The sequence below is a fragment of the Lactuca sativa genome, chromosome 5, assembly GCF_002870075.4.
Source record: "Lactuca sativa cultivar Salinas chromosome 5, Lsat_Salinas_v11, whole genome shotgun sequence".
NCBI lineage: Eukaryota > Viridiplantae > Streptophyta > Magnoliopsida > Asterales > Asteraceae > Lactuca > Lactuca sativa.
This window is the reverse complement of record NC_056627.2, coordinates 259,231,296-259,248,943: the sequence shown is the minus strand read 5'-3', so window position 1 is coordinate 259,248,943 and position 17,648 is coordinate 259,231,296. Positions and strand designations below refer to the sequence as shown.

The window sequence follows — 17,648 nt, the reverse complement described above, 5'->3', positions numbered from 1 at the left end:
AATTAATTTCTAAAAAATAATCAATTGTATCAGTTTGGTTTTAGTATGACCCATTAGTGTCATATATTAATTAGCAATATCACTTTAATATGACTCTTGAGCATACTAAATCTTTCACACCATCCGTGTCTTCTTCTCCAATATTATAACTTATGTATTACCATTTCCTGATTTCAACATCAGATCCAAGAAACGAACCACGAAAGCCTTCATCATGTTTCTGATATCGTCAATGCTAGGATTGATCATAGGAAGCCTTGGACATTGGTTGATGGAGGTTTGCGATGACAACTCTTCGTATCATTTTCTATATTTCTTCTTCCAATGTCACCGACAACCTTCATTAGGTTTTCGACAAGGTTTATATTTTTGGGTTTGCGCATTTTTTTCTAAGATCTGCATCTTGGGGTTTAACCTTGCTTGATGAAGCTCGGAACTTAGAAATCGAAATCAAAATGAACCTAATTTGGGTATGTTCTAACTTGATGATGTTGATGACTCATTTTAGTTTTCTGATTATCTTGGTGGATATCTATAGGAGAAATCAGAAACATAGAAACCAAACCTCAAAGCCCATGTGTTCATCCTGTAATTATTGCATTCTTCATGTTGTGGATTCTTCTGATCATATTAGCTCTTGGTTACTTGTTCATCTTCCAAATTTCTGAAATCTATTGAAGTTGATCAATTTTTTGAAATCCATTGATTTGCATCAAGTGTTGGATCAATTTGTACCTGACTAGTCAATTCTTCCTTTTGCAACCTAAGCAAATATGACTAACAATCTTATAGTTCTTAAACTTATAGGAAATCAATTTGGGTGTATGTATGAACCTATTAATGTTTATAAGAATGGGACATTTAGGATTTACAACGAATAAGAGGAACACTAGAATCATATTTATGTTTAATGGGAAGTGGCGGACGGTAGGTGATAGTGGGAGGCGGCATTGAGCGGCGGCGACAGTGGTAGTAAGGGTTAGGGCATGGGTGAAGTGGGGCCATTTCTAATTTAATAATAAGTAACTTAATAAAATAAAAGTATCAAAAACAAAAACTATAAAAAAGATTAAAAGAAAAGATAAAAAAGTCATTTTATTAGGAATTTAGTAGCTCTCTAATTAGATCTAACGACTTAAGGATGATTTGTATAATATTTACAAAAACACAAGAACCGAGTTTGTTTATTTTTTTGAAGTTGAACTATACATATGCCTATTAGGGAGAAGGGAGTCATTCCCTCCCAACCCACTGAACCCACTGCCACATCACTTTTTCTCTTTTATTTTTCTTCATCTTTCCCAACCCACAACACACGGAAACCCTATCTTTTTGAAACCACTCAACCCATTCAATTAAAAAAAATACAAAAAAATCAAAGGTAAAATCTTAATTAGCAATAGAGTTACCGACGGTACCACTCCCGCTTGAACAGGTTGGTTAATTGATTTCACTAACCCACTTCATCATCTCTATCTCATTTTCTCTTGTACCATGTGTTTTAAAACTTGTACCTTAGTTGTTTTGTATTTTTTTTAATTGATTGGATTGAGTGGGTTGAGAAAGATATGATTTCCATGTGTTGTGGGTTGAGAAAGATGAAGAAAAAGAAAAAACAAAAATTATTATGGCAGTGGGTTCAGTGGGTTGGGAGGGAACGAATCCCTCCTCTCTTATACATACCATAAAGATTTTTTTTTTTTTAATTTTCTCAAGTATTTATAATTACCTTTAGTTAATTTTTTTCTTCCACCAGATATATTTTAAGATATGGAAAGGTTCTTGACTTATTGCAAAAAGATCACCAATATTGGATAGATGATACGATTTCATGATGTCTCCTTTTTTTTTTCTCAAATTCTTAAAATGTTTATCTTTCCAAACTATTATTCCTCTCGAACAGAACACTTGCATGGTTACCTAACTCCCTTTTATACATTTTTATGGTGTGTTTTGTCTTATTATTGCGAATTTCATTAAGGGAGATGTATCACGTGGAAAAAAGACAAAATTGCAAAAATGGTCCCTGTGGTATGTATTTTGTTGGGGTTTTAGTCAAAACCACGACTTTTTTGGATTGATGGTCCTTTTGAGGTAGTTTCGTTGCGTTTTTGGTCCCTCGGTAAACTGAAATGACTGTAATGACCTTGGGGTATTTATTTTTCATTTTTCTTTCATTCTTTTAAAATCTAATTGTTTTCTATTTATTTTAATAATTAAAAAAGTGGGGCCACCTCTCTCTCTCTCTATCTCTCTCTCCGTTATCATCCCACGCTGATGAACCCAAATCTGATGAGGTAGTGTCGAAATCTGATCAAGGAAAAAGCCACGATTCAAAAGACACAAAGATGAACTATTATTCAACATACATACATCGATCACACATACATTGATGAACCCTGAAAAAAAAATCCTAAGTTCTCAGATCCGAAAAACATATTCATCGCACAACACGTTGTTCAACAAACTACACACATTGATTCAACTTGTTATGAGGTTTCACAGACCGGTGAACTTGATTCAACACACACACATACATGCTGATTAAACCAAATATCAAACACCGGACCAACCTGTTGCACCTACAATCAGACACATCACACCATTCTTTCACTTCATCTCCCAACAGTTCCCCACCCCTGTACAAACCACTTTTGGAATTGATTTTTCCAGACACAAAAAGGGGAAACATCACAGGTCTGGCCTCAAATCAAAATCAAACCTATAATAAATTATGTTGTAGGGCCGGTGAGTTCCCCACCCACATTTGTCAGTCTTCGGTCAAAGAAGCACAATGTCCTTGGTCGAGCATCGATTCCCCTTCTCTGTTCAAGTTCTAAAAAACGTAACAAAAAACTTCTCCAATGAACACGAACCGGGTTGCAGTGGATTTGGGGTTTGTTTACAAGAGTTAAGTACACGACGAAATAAAAATTACAATAAAAAGAATGGAAGCGGGCTCTATATTGATGAATTCCAAGCAAAATTAACTGTGCTTTCCAAAGTTTGTCATTGGTGCCTGATGGAGAGAAATCGGTGAGTTCATGTGAGGATTTAGGGAAAAGAAGGGAAGGAGCAGGCCTATTGGCGGCGATGAGAGGGAAAACGGGTTAGGGCAAAGAAGGGAAGGAGCAGGCGGTGACGGTGCAGGAGGAGGAAGTAGACGGCAATTGTGTGGTGAGAGGGGGGGGGGGAGAATCGTCGACGATGATGGATTATTCGAGGGTGCAGATCATCAAAAACATTGCGTCTTCAGTGGTTTATTTGAGAGGGTCGATTATAAGAGAGAGAGAGAGAGAGAGAGAGAGAGGCCCAAATTAATTAATTAATTTCTTTTTCATTTAAATTAGATAAAAAACATAAAAAAATATATCAGAAGGGCATTTCAGTCATTTCAATTTTACGAGGGACCAAATTTACGTACAAACATGGCCAAAATGATCACTAATCCAAAAAAGTTAAGGTTTGGACTAATACCCAAAAAAATTGCATACCACAGGGACATTTTTGCAAAGTTGTATGGAAAAAACAAAAGACTATAGGGACCAAATTTGAAGTTTCAAAAATATAAAAATTCATATGAAAAATAATTTGATCATTCGTACATTACATTAAAACTGAAATAGTAAAATTGGAAGAAGGTATCATTCAAACCTAGATGCTATAGTTGGCGTGGGTCGAGTGCAAATCTCAAATTTTCAGCAAACACCACCTACGACTCCGACTCACATACAAAGATGGAGTGGGAAGCGGACGAGAAAGAGGTTAAAGCCGCCGGGGCTGAGCTTCTACCGGACGGACGTAGAGGACTCCGCATTCATGGCTGGGAGATCGAGTCTAGCAACCGTTCAATCCTCACCTCCCTTAACCTACAATCGTACTCTCTCTCTCTCTCTCTCTCTCTCTCTCTCAATCATACTTCAATTGTAGTCCTATAAGCCAATTTGACTTAGGGTTTTACATCGGATTTGTGTTAAAGTTGTTAAACAATCGATTTTTTTATTTAAAGCACATTGAATAAGAGTTGAATTCTGCGAATTACGTTGTTGTTATAACGTTATAATATGTAATTTGTTCGGCGATGTTCTGGAAGCTCTTAGTATAATCTGTTTAATAAAGCTTGGAATTGTTAGGAATTGGGAGAGTGATCGAGTACTTGTTTTGATCTTACATGAGGTCGTAAGGAACTGTTTGCTGAATTATGATGGAGTTTGGACAAATCAAAATGTTATGAACTTGGATTGACTAGCTATTTTCCTGAGATTTGACAAAGAGGGGCCTTAGGTGCAATATAAACCTGGTTTGGCATACAAAACATGGATACTTATCCAATAATTTGGATTCACGTGTTGGCATTTGGCTGTCATGTTTTTGACTCAGAAGGAAATGTAATCCCCAATACCAGCCCCCTCTCCCCTCCCTCCTTCTCCCAAATAAATGGAAAAACGAAATAAATGAAAACCTAGATTTGCATCTACATATCTTTTTGAATTTAAGTAGGGCGACTGACACAAGTTATAGATATTAAGTTGACACATGAATTGTAATTCTGAATTGGTAGAATTGCATTAAAATAATTTGTGTGTAGCCTCTTGCAAGTTATGAAGAACACTATATTATGAAACTATATTTTCATTCCTGATAAGTTATGGATACTGTTTTCCAAAACCTTTTGCAGGTGGGAAGAAAAGCTTGAGACAACCCACTTGCCAGAGATGATGTTTGGGGACAGTTGTTTGGTTCTTAAGCACATGAGCAGTGGCACCAAAATTCACTTCAATGCTTTTGATGCTTTACTTGGCTGGAAGAAAGAAGCCCTACCCCCAGTTGAAGTCCCTGCAGCTGCACACTGGAAATTCAGAAGGTTATACTTATACACTCTTATCTTCACTCTTCTTCTTAATTTTTAGTTATTTAGTCACTAACATATTGTGTACAAGAGAAGCAGGACAATATATAAAAGTTGAGGAACAAATAAAAAAATGAGAACTCTAGTACCATGTGTGAGCATTCGGGATAAATTTACATGAAAATATATTGGAATTATCAGTTTGTGTTCATTTATAAATTACAATTAGTGCTTGATTAGTTTTTGAAGAAAAACTAAACATACCAATGTACTCTATTGTCATTACTAGCCTACCTAGCAATACTAGGTTCCCTCTTTTCTTTATGTCCAAAGATTTTTTCTTTAACTATTGAGTATATGGAGCTTTTTTTGAATTCTCCCAAATATACCCTTTATTAATTGTGATTTTTGATTGAAATGAAATAAGTATAAAAATTGAAATGATACCATGTTGTAAGTTTTATTGATTATACGTGTTTTAAAAGATTATGCTTGAATTTTGAAAACATGCGGATCAATTTTTTTAAAATATACTATTTACATCATATCACGTATATTTTGTGTAACTTAGACATCCATTTGAACAAATATAAAAAAAAATGATTATACATAAATACCTGTTTGCATATAAATTCATCACTACAACCTATTCTCTTTGTGATATTTTTCTGCCTAGTTAGTTTTGTTTACCCTAACATTTTATGTCATTTTACATTTCTTAGCTAGCTTATGCTTATCAGCTAGTTTTTACCAAAGGTTAATTTTTATCAACTAGCAGCTAGCAATTTACAAGATGTAGAGTTCCATCCAATCTCAAATTTTAATTTTTTCTATTTTGTTTTGCAGCAAACCCTTTCAGCAGGTGATTCTAGACTATGATTACACTTTCACCACACCTTATTCTGGAAGTGAAACTGTCGAGGTAATTAATTATTCAGTTAATTTTTTTTTTTAGATCTTTATAAAGCAGTTGGATGGTGATATACTAAATTACAACGTTTTGCTAAAATATATTGGAAATGTTATCTTGATGATGATCAGAGTGGCAGTGATAGTGAGGAAAACAAGGGTTGTCTAAAATGGGAGGATTGTGATGAAGAAATTAATGTGGTTGCACTTGCATCGAAAAAAGAACCTATTCTCTTTTATGATGAGGTGATTTTGTATGAAGATGAATTGGCTGATAGTGGAGTCTCCTTTTTAACTGTGAAAGTGGTAAAAAAAAATCTTAAATTTTTCTTCAGCGAATCCTTTTAACTTTCATTTACTTTGACGCGTGTTTTTATTTTCCTTGCTTTTTGTAGAGAGTGATGCCTAGCTGTTGGTTTCTTCTCTTACGTTTCTGGGTGAGTTGACTTCCCTTTGAATAATAATAATTTAATATGTTGGTGCATTTTTTTTTTTTTTAATAATAATAATATTCATGTGTATCTGTTGTTACAGCTTAGAGTTGATGGTGCCCTAATGAGATTGAGGGATACTCGTGTCTTTTGCACTTTTAATCAGAATTCAAAGCCACTTATCATTCGAGAGATTTGCTGGAGGGAAACTACATTTAAGGCTCTTGCTTCTGTAGGCCTTTTTTTCACTCTCTCAAACTTAATGGTCAATGTTGTTTTTTAAGAGAATCTTAATAATTTAAAATGCAAAGAAAGCATCACATATTTGCTTATATTTCTAAATAAATGCAAAGCCAGCAATATAATATATCATCTTGTAAATGGCAAGTAAATTGAAATTTTGGTCCCTGTGGATGGTGATTTTTTTTTCTCGTATAGATCCAAAAAGGAACCTTTTTTCAAATTTGGTCCCTAGTTTTAGGTTTCATTTAAAATTTTTTTTTTTAATGTTTTTGGATTGTCAAATTTAACAGCCTAGCTGTTAAATTTGTCAAACTGACCATTTTGCCCTTATCTCTGTCATCTTCTTCATATGTTCTCTACTTCTCTAGAACCCTAAATCAAACAATTTCAACCATAATCCCAAAAATCAAATCTAAACTTAATACAAAATATATTTAGATTCGTAATCAAAACCCAGTTTCATAATCTTTATCCCTGGAATCAAACATTACAAACCCTTAGTGGATGCAATAACTTTGTTAAGCTGGAAGACAAAATTCATAAAACGGAGCCATAGATGTTAAAACTCATATATACAAATCTTCAGAAATAGAAAATCAGAATACAAATTTGATTTCAAATGAGAGAGGAGTTTATTGAATTTCAATTGAAGAACTAAATGAGCTTCAGCTATGGACCAAAAATCACTAACCACAGGGATTGAATTTTCAGTTTACCCTAAATATTAATCCAGTAAATCTCTAGCAACTAATTTCACCATTATTTCTTTTAAAGACAAACATGGGAATTATTGATTGGAAACTTGTAAGAAATTTTTTTGAAGTTTAGTTATGATGTTGTTGTAATGTTGTTTCTATGCATACTTTATATGTTATGTGTATTTTTTTTTTTCTGTTTGTTATTTAAATATAATTATGCAACTTTAAGCTTATGATTTTTTATTGAATTTAGTTCTAAGATAATCAATAAAATGTGCAGAAAGGATATCCTTCTGATTCTGCCTCATACAACGATCCAAACATCATCAGTCAAAGGCTTCCCATTGTCTTCCACAACACCCAAAAGCTTAAAATCCCTTCCTGATACCCTGTTAACTGTAAGCTTTACTTTATTTATTTTCAGTAATCTCAACTTTTATAAAATCAATTGCTGTGTGATAATCATAATATATATATCTATGCTTTCTGGACAACTAAGTGATTATCATAAATCTGTTGATGTATTATGTATATGATATATGATATATGATATATCCACTTCCTTTTTCATTTAACTTCCGCATTACCTATATATATAAACTTAAAAAAACCCTTACACACTTGCAACAAAATCATCACAAGAAGCACATACATAATTTAAATAAACCTAATCAACAAAGTTTATACATACATAAAGTAGATTACCAAAATCACAACTTGAGAGTTAAATCAAGTGAGAGTTGATCCGAAGGCTGAGGAGCCACCATTTGTGAATCCAAATAAAAACTTCCAGGCCACATTAAACCCTCTTCACCATTCACCCATGTAGTTCCATAGTCACCCACTGTTACCATTATTTGCCCTCCTTCATTTGTGGTTGGTTTATATGGAAGCGAGTGGGTATGCACACCAAGTGTTCGATGAGTTGGGAACTTAGTGTCCATGTTAAGAGAGTGGTATCTTCTTGCTGCATCTCTCTCCCTTTTATGAGCATTTTGATGACCCCCAAGTGCTTGTGGGCTGTAGAACTTCCTCTTGCAGAAGTGGCATATCTTCACTGAGATTGGTTTTGATCTTGGATAAGAATCTTCAAAGTTTTGTCCCACGTTAAGATTCAGCCAATTCTTTTCTTCATCTATGGGATTCATATTCCATATTCTAATTTAGGCTTCTTTTTGGGAGATAAGATTTGTGTAGAGTAGTGTAGGCCTTAGATCATGGAGGAAATAAAATACAAGGAAAACAATCTGTTTTAATAGGGGCAACACACCCCCCCCCCCCCCCCCCCCCCCCCCTCTCTCTCTCTCATACACACACTTAGTATTTTTATAACGTTGTAAGTTGGTGTTTGAGATGTGACATTTTTGTGTCATCATCCTATTAAGTTGCTTGCCACTACAAAAAAAAAAAAAAAAAAAAAAAAAAAAAAAAAAAAAAACTGTTATGCGATTATTGTAATCATATCATCTTGTTGACACTTAGGGTCTCCTGCTGAATGGGTAATGATGTTTGAATAAAATATTTATAATAGAACAAATAAAACCATTTGAATTAGACTAAATAACCATTTACTGGTCATTAAGTCTATATTAAGTAATATATATATATATATATATATATATATATATATATATATATATATATAATATGGTTTGTTGAAAGAGTGATGACAAAATTGTCCTAGGCAATAGTTTTGGACATATTGTGCATCTTGTCATACAATGTCGTTGTCATACTTTACTTTAAATGGCTCTCTTTTTGTGGGTTGCCAAAAATGTATATAATTGATGAACAATCCATAGATGTTTCCAATTGAAGTCATGTCAAATATCTTGAAAGTTATTTGGAGTGTCTGCCATTATTATTTTTTTACCCGTACTATTTGTTGTCTTATTACTCCAGCTATACCTATGGTCTTGTTAAATAATATAACATCTTGATTAACAATAAAAAAAACATCGTCGACATTAATATTTATGTATTCTTTATTGAAAGCCTAAGAATAAATATGGAACCCACCAATCAGCATTAGGATCTATTGCTGGGTTCTCAAGATCTTGAGTGTCATCGGATGGACCAAGGTGGGGTAATGATAAGTGTTATTAATAGGCATATAGTTTCTCCACTATCATGTGTTTGCAATAATGTTCAAGTGTATGCGTCTATAAATTGCTTTGAGATATGTGGTGGGGTTTATGAAAAGATTTTCTACAGTAATGTACATAATATTTTGTTTTAAAAGGTAATGACTAGATATAGTAATATTCCATTATATAATATTAGTCAACTTGGAAAAAGCATATCAACCCCATATGTGATATTTCTTTTATTAGTAAAGTCTTTAAAAAGAGAATGCTTTTAACCTTTTTGTTCTCTCGTAAAAGATCAATAATACCCATGTAAAAGGGATTGTTTTTTTTGTTCATTGTTCATACAAAAGCATTTCTTTCGATAACTTTTTGATGAGGTTGATGGTGGAACCATTCACATCACAGAAGGATAGATAGGTATGTGAAAAAGTTACATGTGATAGTAATAGGGTGCTTTGGCCTTTCCAACATCCAAGGGGTTCGTTTGTCACTTCAGTCTTGGTTAAACTAGCACACTAAGAGTAACTAAATATCTAACATTCCCCTCCTTTGAATATTATGTTGAAAAATAAAGATTGTCATGAACAATTTTTATATAATTACATTCTAATTTTAATGAATATATGTTTCTTTAAAATGACCATTCTTGTAATAACTATCATTGGTTAGCAAAAGCATCATATGAAATGGAAATCTCTTCTCTCTTCTCTCTTTTCTAATAAAATAATAGTTTTATTCTTCTATTGATAAATGTCATAGTATTACAACTTCTCATTAATATTAATTGTCAATTATCATGCCACTTGTCAACATATTAATTATGCATTTCAAATTTCAAATTTTTTACTTTAATTAAATTAAATTAATAATTGATTCTCTATTTTAAATTTCAAATTTTCTCAATCTAATTATATTAAATTAATAACATTAGATTAAAAAATAAATTAAAATTAATACAAATTATAAGGTGATATAACTTCACGTATTTATTTAAATCAACGATTATAATTTTATGTAACTAAAAAATATCTCTTAAGTAATAATTATTTAAAATATTGATTAATAATTTTGATTTTTCAATATGAAAGTTTAATTAATTTTACAAGCGTGGTTCTCATGTTTTATAAACTAGTTAGATAATATGATATATAGCTAGAGCGCTAGATTGTTGGTATAAGGATTACATCCACTTAATAAGTTACAAATCCAAATAATTAATATTGAGAGTAAATTAGAGGAATAGTCCTTGGGGGAGCTGGTGGGGTGCAAGAATTTTTTTTTTTTTTTTTTTTTTAATATTTAATTTTAATTTTTAAAAAAACTCAAGGCAATTATATAGTTTGTTTTTGGTTTCAAGCCCAACATAAAAGGAATATTTTTTCGTTAGTGTTTTCCCTTTTTAATTTGTGTATTTTTATAAAAATTCTTTTTCCTTTTTTATATCTAAACTTACTATTGCATTTTTTTATAATAAATAATCTTATTTGTAAACCAATGCTCTTTTTTATAATCTTTTAACATATTATAAAAATGAAAAATCAAATTTTATTGTTAATGAGCTTTTTAAAAGATTTAGAGGCATCCTTGAGATGTGTAGATCTATAGAATTTATAATAATCTAATAACAATTTCATATACCACACCTTTGGTGTATTTAGTCTTCTATTAAGTTCTATTTAGTAATAGTTAGTTATTTTATTCAAGTTGCGATTAGTTCACAAAATGTTAAAATGGTTTTAAAGAATTGAAATCTAAAAGAATATAAATAGTTCACAAAATGTTAAAATGGTTTTAAAGAATTGAAATCTAAAAGAATATAAATATTAATAATTGTTATTACAAAAAAGTTGTTTGATCTGGTGTATCTGATATAGTTTAAGAGCAGACTGGATTTGCTGTTCAAAAATAAAAATCTAATATTTGTATTTAATTAAATAGGTAGCAAATTTTAACCTAACTTGTGAATATTTGGTTGGGTTGGCAAGTTGTATCATCTTTTATCGGGCCTACTCAGGTGTGTCTACAAGAAACTCTCGTATTGTTGTTAAGACCCGGTAAATGGGTTTGTATTTTTTCGAATACAAGAAAGCATTTGTTAATTACCGTTAAAAATACAGTTAAAAAAGACTTAGTACCAACATAATGACATATCATAAATTCATCCATCTAAAAACGTTATCTGTTTTCTAAGACATTTTTTTTTGTTTATTCGTTTGATACTATTTCAATGTAATCTTTGTATTTTCTCATAATAAATGTATTATAATAAGCAAAGTTACATGAAAACAGGAAACGAATCATCCTATCTTTATTGAAATGGTGACATAACACTATTCAATTCACAGATGAATAGTTGATGTCCCCTTTTAACCTCTAGTTCTAATTCAACTCTTTATTTTTTCCTTGTTTTTTACTACAAATTTGGATAGGATGTTAGGGTAGAAAGAGTCCATTTTTTTGTTATTTATAATTCATTTCCCCTCATCATGCTATATTAGTTTTTATGTCTTTTTGTTTTTTAATTTTTATTCTTCGTCCTACCACAAACAAAAACACATTTTTTTCATATTTTTGTATCCTTTCAACCCACTCAATTTTTTTTTTAAATTAAATTTTTATTAATTTTAAACTATAAATATTAAAAATAAAAAGTAAAAAGATAAAATGACAATTAAAATTACGATAATTAAAATCTTAAAATACAATTTTAAAAATCTCAACCATATTTTTTAACAATCTGACGTTTCTTCTCAAACATCAATCACAACCAACCTCCAGTCAAATGGTCATGTAGATTTAGAAAAATTCATATCTTGCGCCTCTATCTCACGCTCCAATATTGGAACTTTCCCTTGCTCGGTTTCTTGCATTATGCACAATTTTTCATCTTGATATTTTTCCTATTCCGTCTCCACTTAGCTTATAGTAGGGATGTCCATGATTTTGTTGACGAGAACAATTATTTTTGATGATTGTGAGGATATTGATGCCAATTTTTTTTCCTTTCTGTTGTCTTCGAGGTGGTAAGTCAACAAAATGAACCACTTCTAGGTCTTGGCTGAATCCGAGTGAGAATTATGGATCTGAAGAGGTGGTGTAGGCGTTGGATGAAGATGTTTTGTTCTTTTGGATGGAGGCGGGGAGTCTTCACCGACTTTTCTAACACATAACCATATGTCGCGACGTTTCAAAATATCCCAAGCTGCTTCATGTGAAAACACTTTTATTTTATAAAGCCTTCGATGCTCGATTTGTCTCGATTTTAAAACATCAACCGTGGATCTCCCGCTAGCCACACTGTTCAATTTTTGGTTGAAGATTTAGTTAACATCGTTACATTTTTTTGGAGATCCTTCCATTTGGAGTTCATTTGGTGCATTGTACGATCCGAACCTTCTAGTTGAACTTTAGTAAAAGCCACCTCTTCGTATCTTCAGAAATGTCGATATACGCCTTAGCCAACTTCACCTTTTGTTTTTTTGGTCCATTTCTTTGACTTTTTCCATATTATATAAGCATGTGTGGTCTCAACGATGGGTTCATGTTCATCGCTTGTTTGTCATGGACATGAGCGCGTTCATTGCTAGATTTTTTAGATTCTAGGTTTTGCATTTCACAAAATTACAGGAAGTGCATAGAATAATATGGTCAAAGATATTACTTTTGCTATAAAAATAACGAATAAAATAACACGGGAAAATAACCCGGAATAATAATACTGAAAAGCACATAGCACATATAACACATAACATACAATTGTTCATATATATTGAACTCACCTTGAATTAACCGGGGGTCAAAATAGTAATTTGGGCAGCACTTCGACTTTAAATATGACTTTTTATGTTGAAAACCGAGAGCTTTATTAAAATCCGGGCTCTACAAAGGTAGAGCTTCAAAACAGAAAAGATAAATTTTTCTGGCTCTCCGGGCACTTCGGGACATATTTCGGGCTTTAAAAATGATACCGGGGCTTCGGGGGAAGTCAAAATACTAAAAATATTAAATTTGGGGTGAAAAAGTGGCAATTTCTCAAAATTACTCGGCAAATCTCACAAGCCTCCTATTTATAAGCGAGGTCCGAAGTCGGCCGAGAGAAGGGAGTTAGCATCGAGGACACGAGGCAACAGGAGGAGCGAAGCACGTGGCGCGGCAACTAGCTCGGATGCGAGGAGGTGGCAGCCAGATGCGAGACGTATTAGGAGGCGTCTTAGACGTCACCTAGGACGCCAAAAGGCGCGTCGGAAGTTTACCAGACTGAAGTTCGGTCCAATCAGAAGGCGACACGCGGCTACTGTTCATGCGAGGTGACGTGGCTGGTTCCGGATAAGGCTTATCCATGCGAATTTCTCGGAAATTGAGCCCAAATCTTCTAAAATCCATAACGTTCGCATACGAGTTCCGTTTTTGACGTTATTTATATGCACGCGTAGCTAAAATTATGCTCTACAACTTTCGTTTAGACTTAGTCGGCTAATTTTGAGTTTAATTTTAATATTATTATTTTTAACAGACCGGGATAGGACAATCCGTTAAAAATTCATGACTTCTTCATCCGACATCCGTTTTCGTCAGACTTTTTACCGTTGTACTACAAATGACGAGACCTTCGATTCTCGTTTAGGTTGTGTCGGCTAAATATCGTTCGATCTAAAATTCGAGTTTTTAGCTGTCTACTGCTATTCCGAAATTTAGAAAAATCATAACTTCCTCATACAAAGTCAGATTTTGGCCTTTTTTTTATCGAACTTCTTGGTTTAACGAATACTACGACTTTCATTTAGATCACTAAGGCTAAAAAGTAGTTTATCAAAAACTCACTTTTTACGTCATTCGGCGTCGTGCCGGTTTTGTCGCGGATCTTCGATTGGTCATAACTTCTTCGTTATAACTCGGATTCCGACGAGGTTTTCGCCTACAAGTTTCTAACGAGATTATCTACAATTTTCAATAATAAAATTTTACTTATTCCAAAATTTATATTTTCGTTAAATTTTACCATTTGACATTTGATTGGGATCTCATAAGACTTCTATTACTTTCTGAATGATTCTAAGCATAGTTTTACTTCATTTCTAGTAAAAACCATCAATTAGAACTCAAAATTCAAAATCACATTGTCACAACTAGAAATTTTGGTGCCTTGTAACTACAACATTTATAACAACTATGAATCAATAACATGAAAGCATGCATGATGCTCATTCTATAACAACAAAACTTCATCAAATACTTCATTCTAGCCCTACAAATGGTCAACAAAGAATTGGAAACCTATGAAATCCCAATTTGAGTTCATTTTGGACTAGGATTTCCTTATTGGGCCTAATGGACTAATAAACTTCCAAATTATCCATCTTGAATCTAGAACTCTCTAATGGGCCCTAAATGGACCCATATACATGAAACATAATATTTTGGGCCTTAATGGGTCACAACCAAATTAATTTAGCCATATTTGGTCATAAAAATTACACTTTGATTTATTTGGGTCAAGCATCATCTAACTTAACTATAATATGGGCTTAAGGGCAAAAAGCCCAAAATCTTCTCTTTTCCCTCTCCATTCTCGGCCAAAGCCTACAAAGAGGAAGAGTTGACTTTGTGTGTGTGCCACCTCATTTTTACATAAAGGTTTTCCATGCAACTCTCATATTTCCATGCAACCATCCTTTCACTCATCTCTCTTCTTCTCTCTTTCTTCCTCTCGGCCGAACCTAAACACACACACACACACACTTCACTCAAACTCTCTCAAAGAAACACTCTCCACTCCTCTCCAAATTTTCGAGATCTAGGAAGCTTTCAAGGAGATTTTTCCTACAAACACATCATCTAAGGTAAGTTGATGTTAAATCCATGATCTAGCTACTTCATTTCATCCAAACATCTCTTCTAAATCCATTCAATATTGTTATCTTGCACCTTAGAAGCATCTAAGTTCGAGATCCTCCAAGAAGACTTGCTAGGATCGAAATTTCTTCATCTTTTCCTTCATAAACCGAAACTACAACTCAAGGTGAGCTTCATACCCCTCTTTTTCGGTTTTCATATGTTTTATGGGGGAGAATACAAGAAAATGTGTAGATCTATGTGTATGTGTATGCTATGTGTGATTTTATGCATGTATGTGTGTGATTTTATGTGTTTTTGTGATAAATATGTAACAAAAAGGGGTGTTAATTCGAGATCTATGACTTGAGAAATGAAACAAACATAATCTAAGTTATTTTACACTAAACAAGCCAAGAAAAATAGCTTATAAGGTTATGAGGGTCATATTCTAACATAAAACCCATTTTAGGGCTTAAATTGTCAAAAATTACAAAACTTGGGTAAAAACTGTCAAGTCACGGTTTCTTGAGGGTCAAAGGAGTCAAAACAGTTTCTATAATCATTTTTCTGAATATTGGAATTTTCAAAGGACTTAAAATGCAAAAATTTAGCTTAATGGGCTAAATTTGGGCTTTTCGGCCCAATAAGCCCAAAATTGCGAAATTTGAAGTTTTAAGGGGCTGAATTGTAACATTCTGAAAAACAGGGGATAAGGAGTGAAATAAATATATTTCAAAGGTCAAAAATGCTTTTCAATTCCAAAAATGATAAAAAAAATGTAAACTTTTTACATTTTGGGCCGAAACTGTAAAAGTTGCAAAATTTGGGGTTCTAACCGAGAAACTCCATTCTGGAAAGGCTAAAGTTGTTTACAAAATATATTTTGGGTTAAAAATCTCTTTTCAACAAGTTTATGATACAAAAGTGTCAAGAAAATGTTTTAAGGACTAAAAATGAAATTCTTTTATATAAAGGACTAAAAGTGTTATTTTTATAAAAGAAAGGTAGTGAAAAGGTCAAAGTCATACTTTTAAACAAATTAATTCATTAAGACAAAATACAAGATACCCGATTAGTAACAAAACGGAAAACGAATACAACTTCAATACCAAATATCGTTATAAACGAATTGATTCGATCTCGAATCAATACAAAACAACAATCGTTAAATCAAAACTCTCCAATAGTTATTTGACGACTAAAATGAATAAACCTACAAACTTTGGGTTTATGAGTTTCAAATCATGTTTGTTGGGCCTTGCAAGCCCACAAACATGATCTTTGGGCCCAAGGGGATAACGCTTATATGTTATTGGGCCTTCAATGACCCAATATTTTATAAAATGACTTTCAATAGCTTTTATGTGCTAGCGGGCCAAAGTGTCTCGTTAGAAAAGCTAGTAAGGTCATAGTAATCGAGTGCGAGTTGGACCATCGTGTCTTTCGCATCCGCGACAGCCTAAGGTACTTACGATAGTGGTGGGACATAATGCTCCCCTTCTCTTCGTACGCTAAGTCTTACGAGAAATCAAAGTAGACAAAACTAGGACGATATACAATGTGGATTAATCAATATTCATTTGTTAAGACAATACAAAAATCAGTAATCACGAATACATTTCAACATCGGAAAACGTCGGGTTTTCCGGGGAATTTAATACTACTCGTTCGAAATTTTATAACTATAATACAAAATGCCCTTCATATATATATATATATATATATATATATATATATATATATATATATATATATATATATATATATATGTTTTTAAAATTATTCATGCATCAACTTATGGATCTTCACACTTTGATAAACAAAAGTTTTTTCAAAAAATATCGGATTTTCTGGGTTTTACAAACTACACAAATCATTTTATCACAACATTGCTTATGAACTCACCAACATTTCATATGTTGACGTTTTTCCAAAATAACTTGTGTTCTCAGAGGTAAGCGGAAGAGTATTATGAAGTAATGTTAGACGTTATGTTGTTAAAAACACTCAAACTATTTATGTTATGAATGTGTAATGCTTAAACAATGTACTTGATGTGAACAATGCAGTTGTAATATATTGATGCATGGTGACGTTTATGTTATAATTCATGTATATTCATTGTGATGATATTCAATTAAAGTCACGCGAGCCCTCGGACGTTTCCGCCGTCTGGTTCGGGGGTGTGACACACATAGTATTTCACAATATTATTCATTATAAAACACAATTTCAAAACGTGTATGTTACAGGGCAGTTTAGATTTAGGTTTCTAACACAAAATGAAAAATATATTGTGAAGTTGTTTCATTTCGTCAGTTATGTCTTTGGCTAAAACAACCTTGTTTGGATTTGCCAAGATAATCCATTTAGAATATAATTGGATAAAATTGGAATTGAATTAGAGAGAAAATGAATGAAACTGAATAAAGATTGAATGAAAATGAAGAAATGCGTGGTTTTTGAAAAACATAGAGGGGAGTATTTATAATTGTAAAAAGATAAAAATAAATAAATAAATAAATAAAAATTTGAAAACATTACAATTTTTAAAGGTGTGTATATATATGTGCGAGTGTGAGTCTGTGTAAGA

At 32.6% G+C, this 17,648-nt stretch overlaps 2 protein-coding genes across 2 annotated transcripts; one reads left to right on the top strand and one right to left on the bottom strand.

Annotated features, from left to right (window-relative positions):
- The first annotated feature begins 3,611 nt into the window (after nt 1-3,611).
- LOC111877090 (TIP41-like protein) lies at nt 3,612-7,705 on the top strand. Its single transcript, XM_023873631.3, has 7 exons — nt 3,612-3,877; nt 4,679-4,864; nt 5,696-5,771; nt 5,891-6,064; nt 6,154-6,195; nt 6,293-6,421; nt 7,411-7,705. The coding sequence occupies exons 1-7, from the start codon at nt 3,738-3,740 to the stop codon at nt 7,513-7,515; spliced, it is 852 nt and encodes a 283-aa protein (XP_023729399.1). The 5' UTR covers nt 3,612-3,737; the 3' UTR covers nt 7,516-7,705.
- Nucleotides 7,706-7,765: 60 nt separating this feature from the next.
- Nucleotides 7,766-8,406, bottom strand: LOC111877108 (zinc finger protein 7). The gene has a single exon (XM_023873651.3). The coding sequence runs from the start codon at nt 8,276-8,278 to the stop codon at nt 7,841-7,843; it is 438 nt and encodes a 145-aa protein (XP_023729419.1). The 5' UTR covers nt 8,279-8,406; the 3' UTR covers nt 7,766-7,840.
- Nucleotides 8,407-17,648: the final 9,242 nt, after the last annotated feature.

What these genes read in the sequence shown, in the direction of transcription:
- LOC111877090 (XM_023873631.3), top strand. Translation starts at nt 3,738, where the DNA reads ATGGAGTGGGAAGCGGACGAGAAAGAGGTTAAAGCCGCCGGGGCTGAG. An exon ending in ACCTCCCTTAACCTACAATC is followed by an intron (nt 3,878 to 4,678) that starts GTACTCTCTCTC and finishes AACCTTTTGCAG; the next exon opens with GTGGGAAGAAAAGCTTGAGA. An exon ending in GCACACTGGAAATTCAGAAG is followed by an intron (nt 4,865 to 5,695) that starts GTTATACTTATA and finishes TTTGTTTTGCAG; the next exon opens with CAAACCCTTTCAGCAGGTGA.
- LOC111877108 (XM_023873651.3), bottom strand. Translation starts at nt 8,278, where the DNA reads ATGAATCCCATAGATGAAGAAAAGAATTGGCTGAATCTTAACGTGGGA.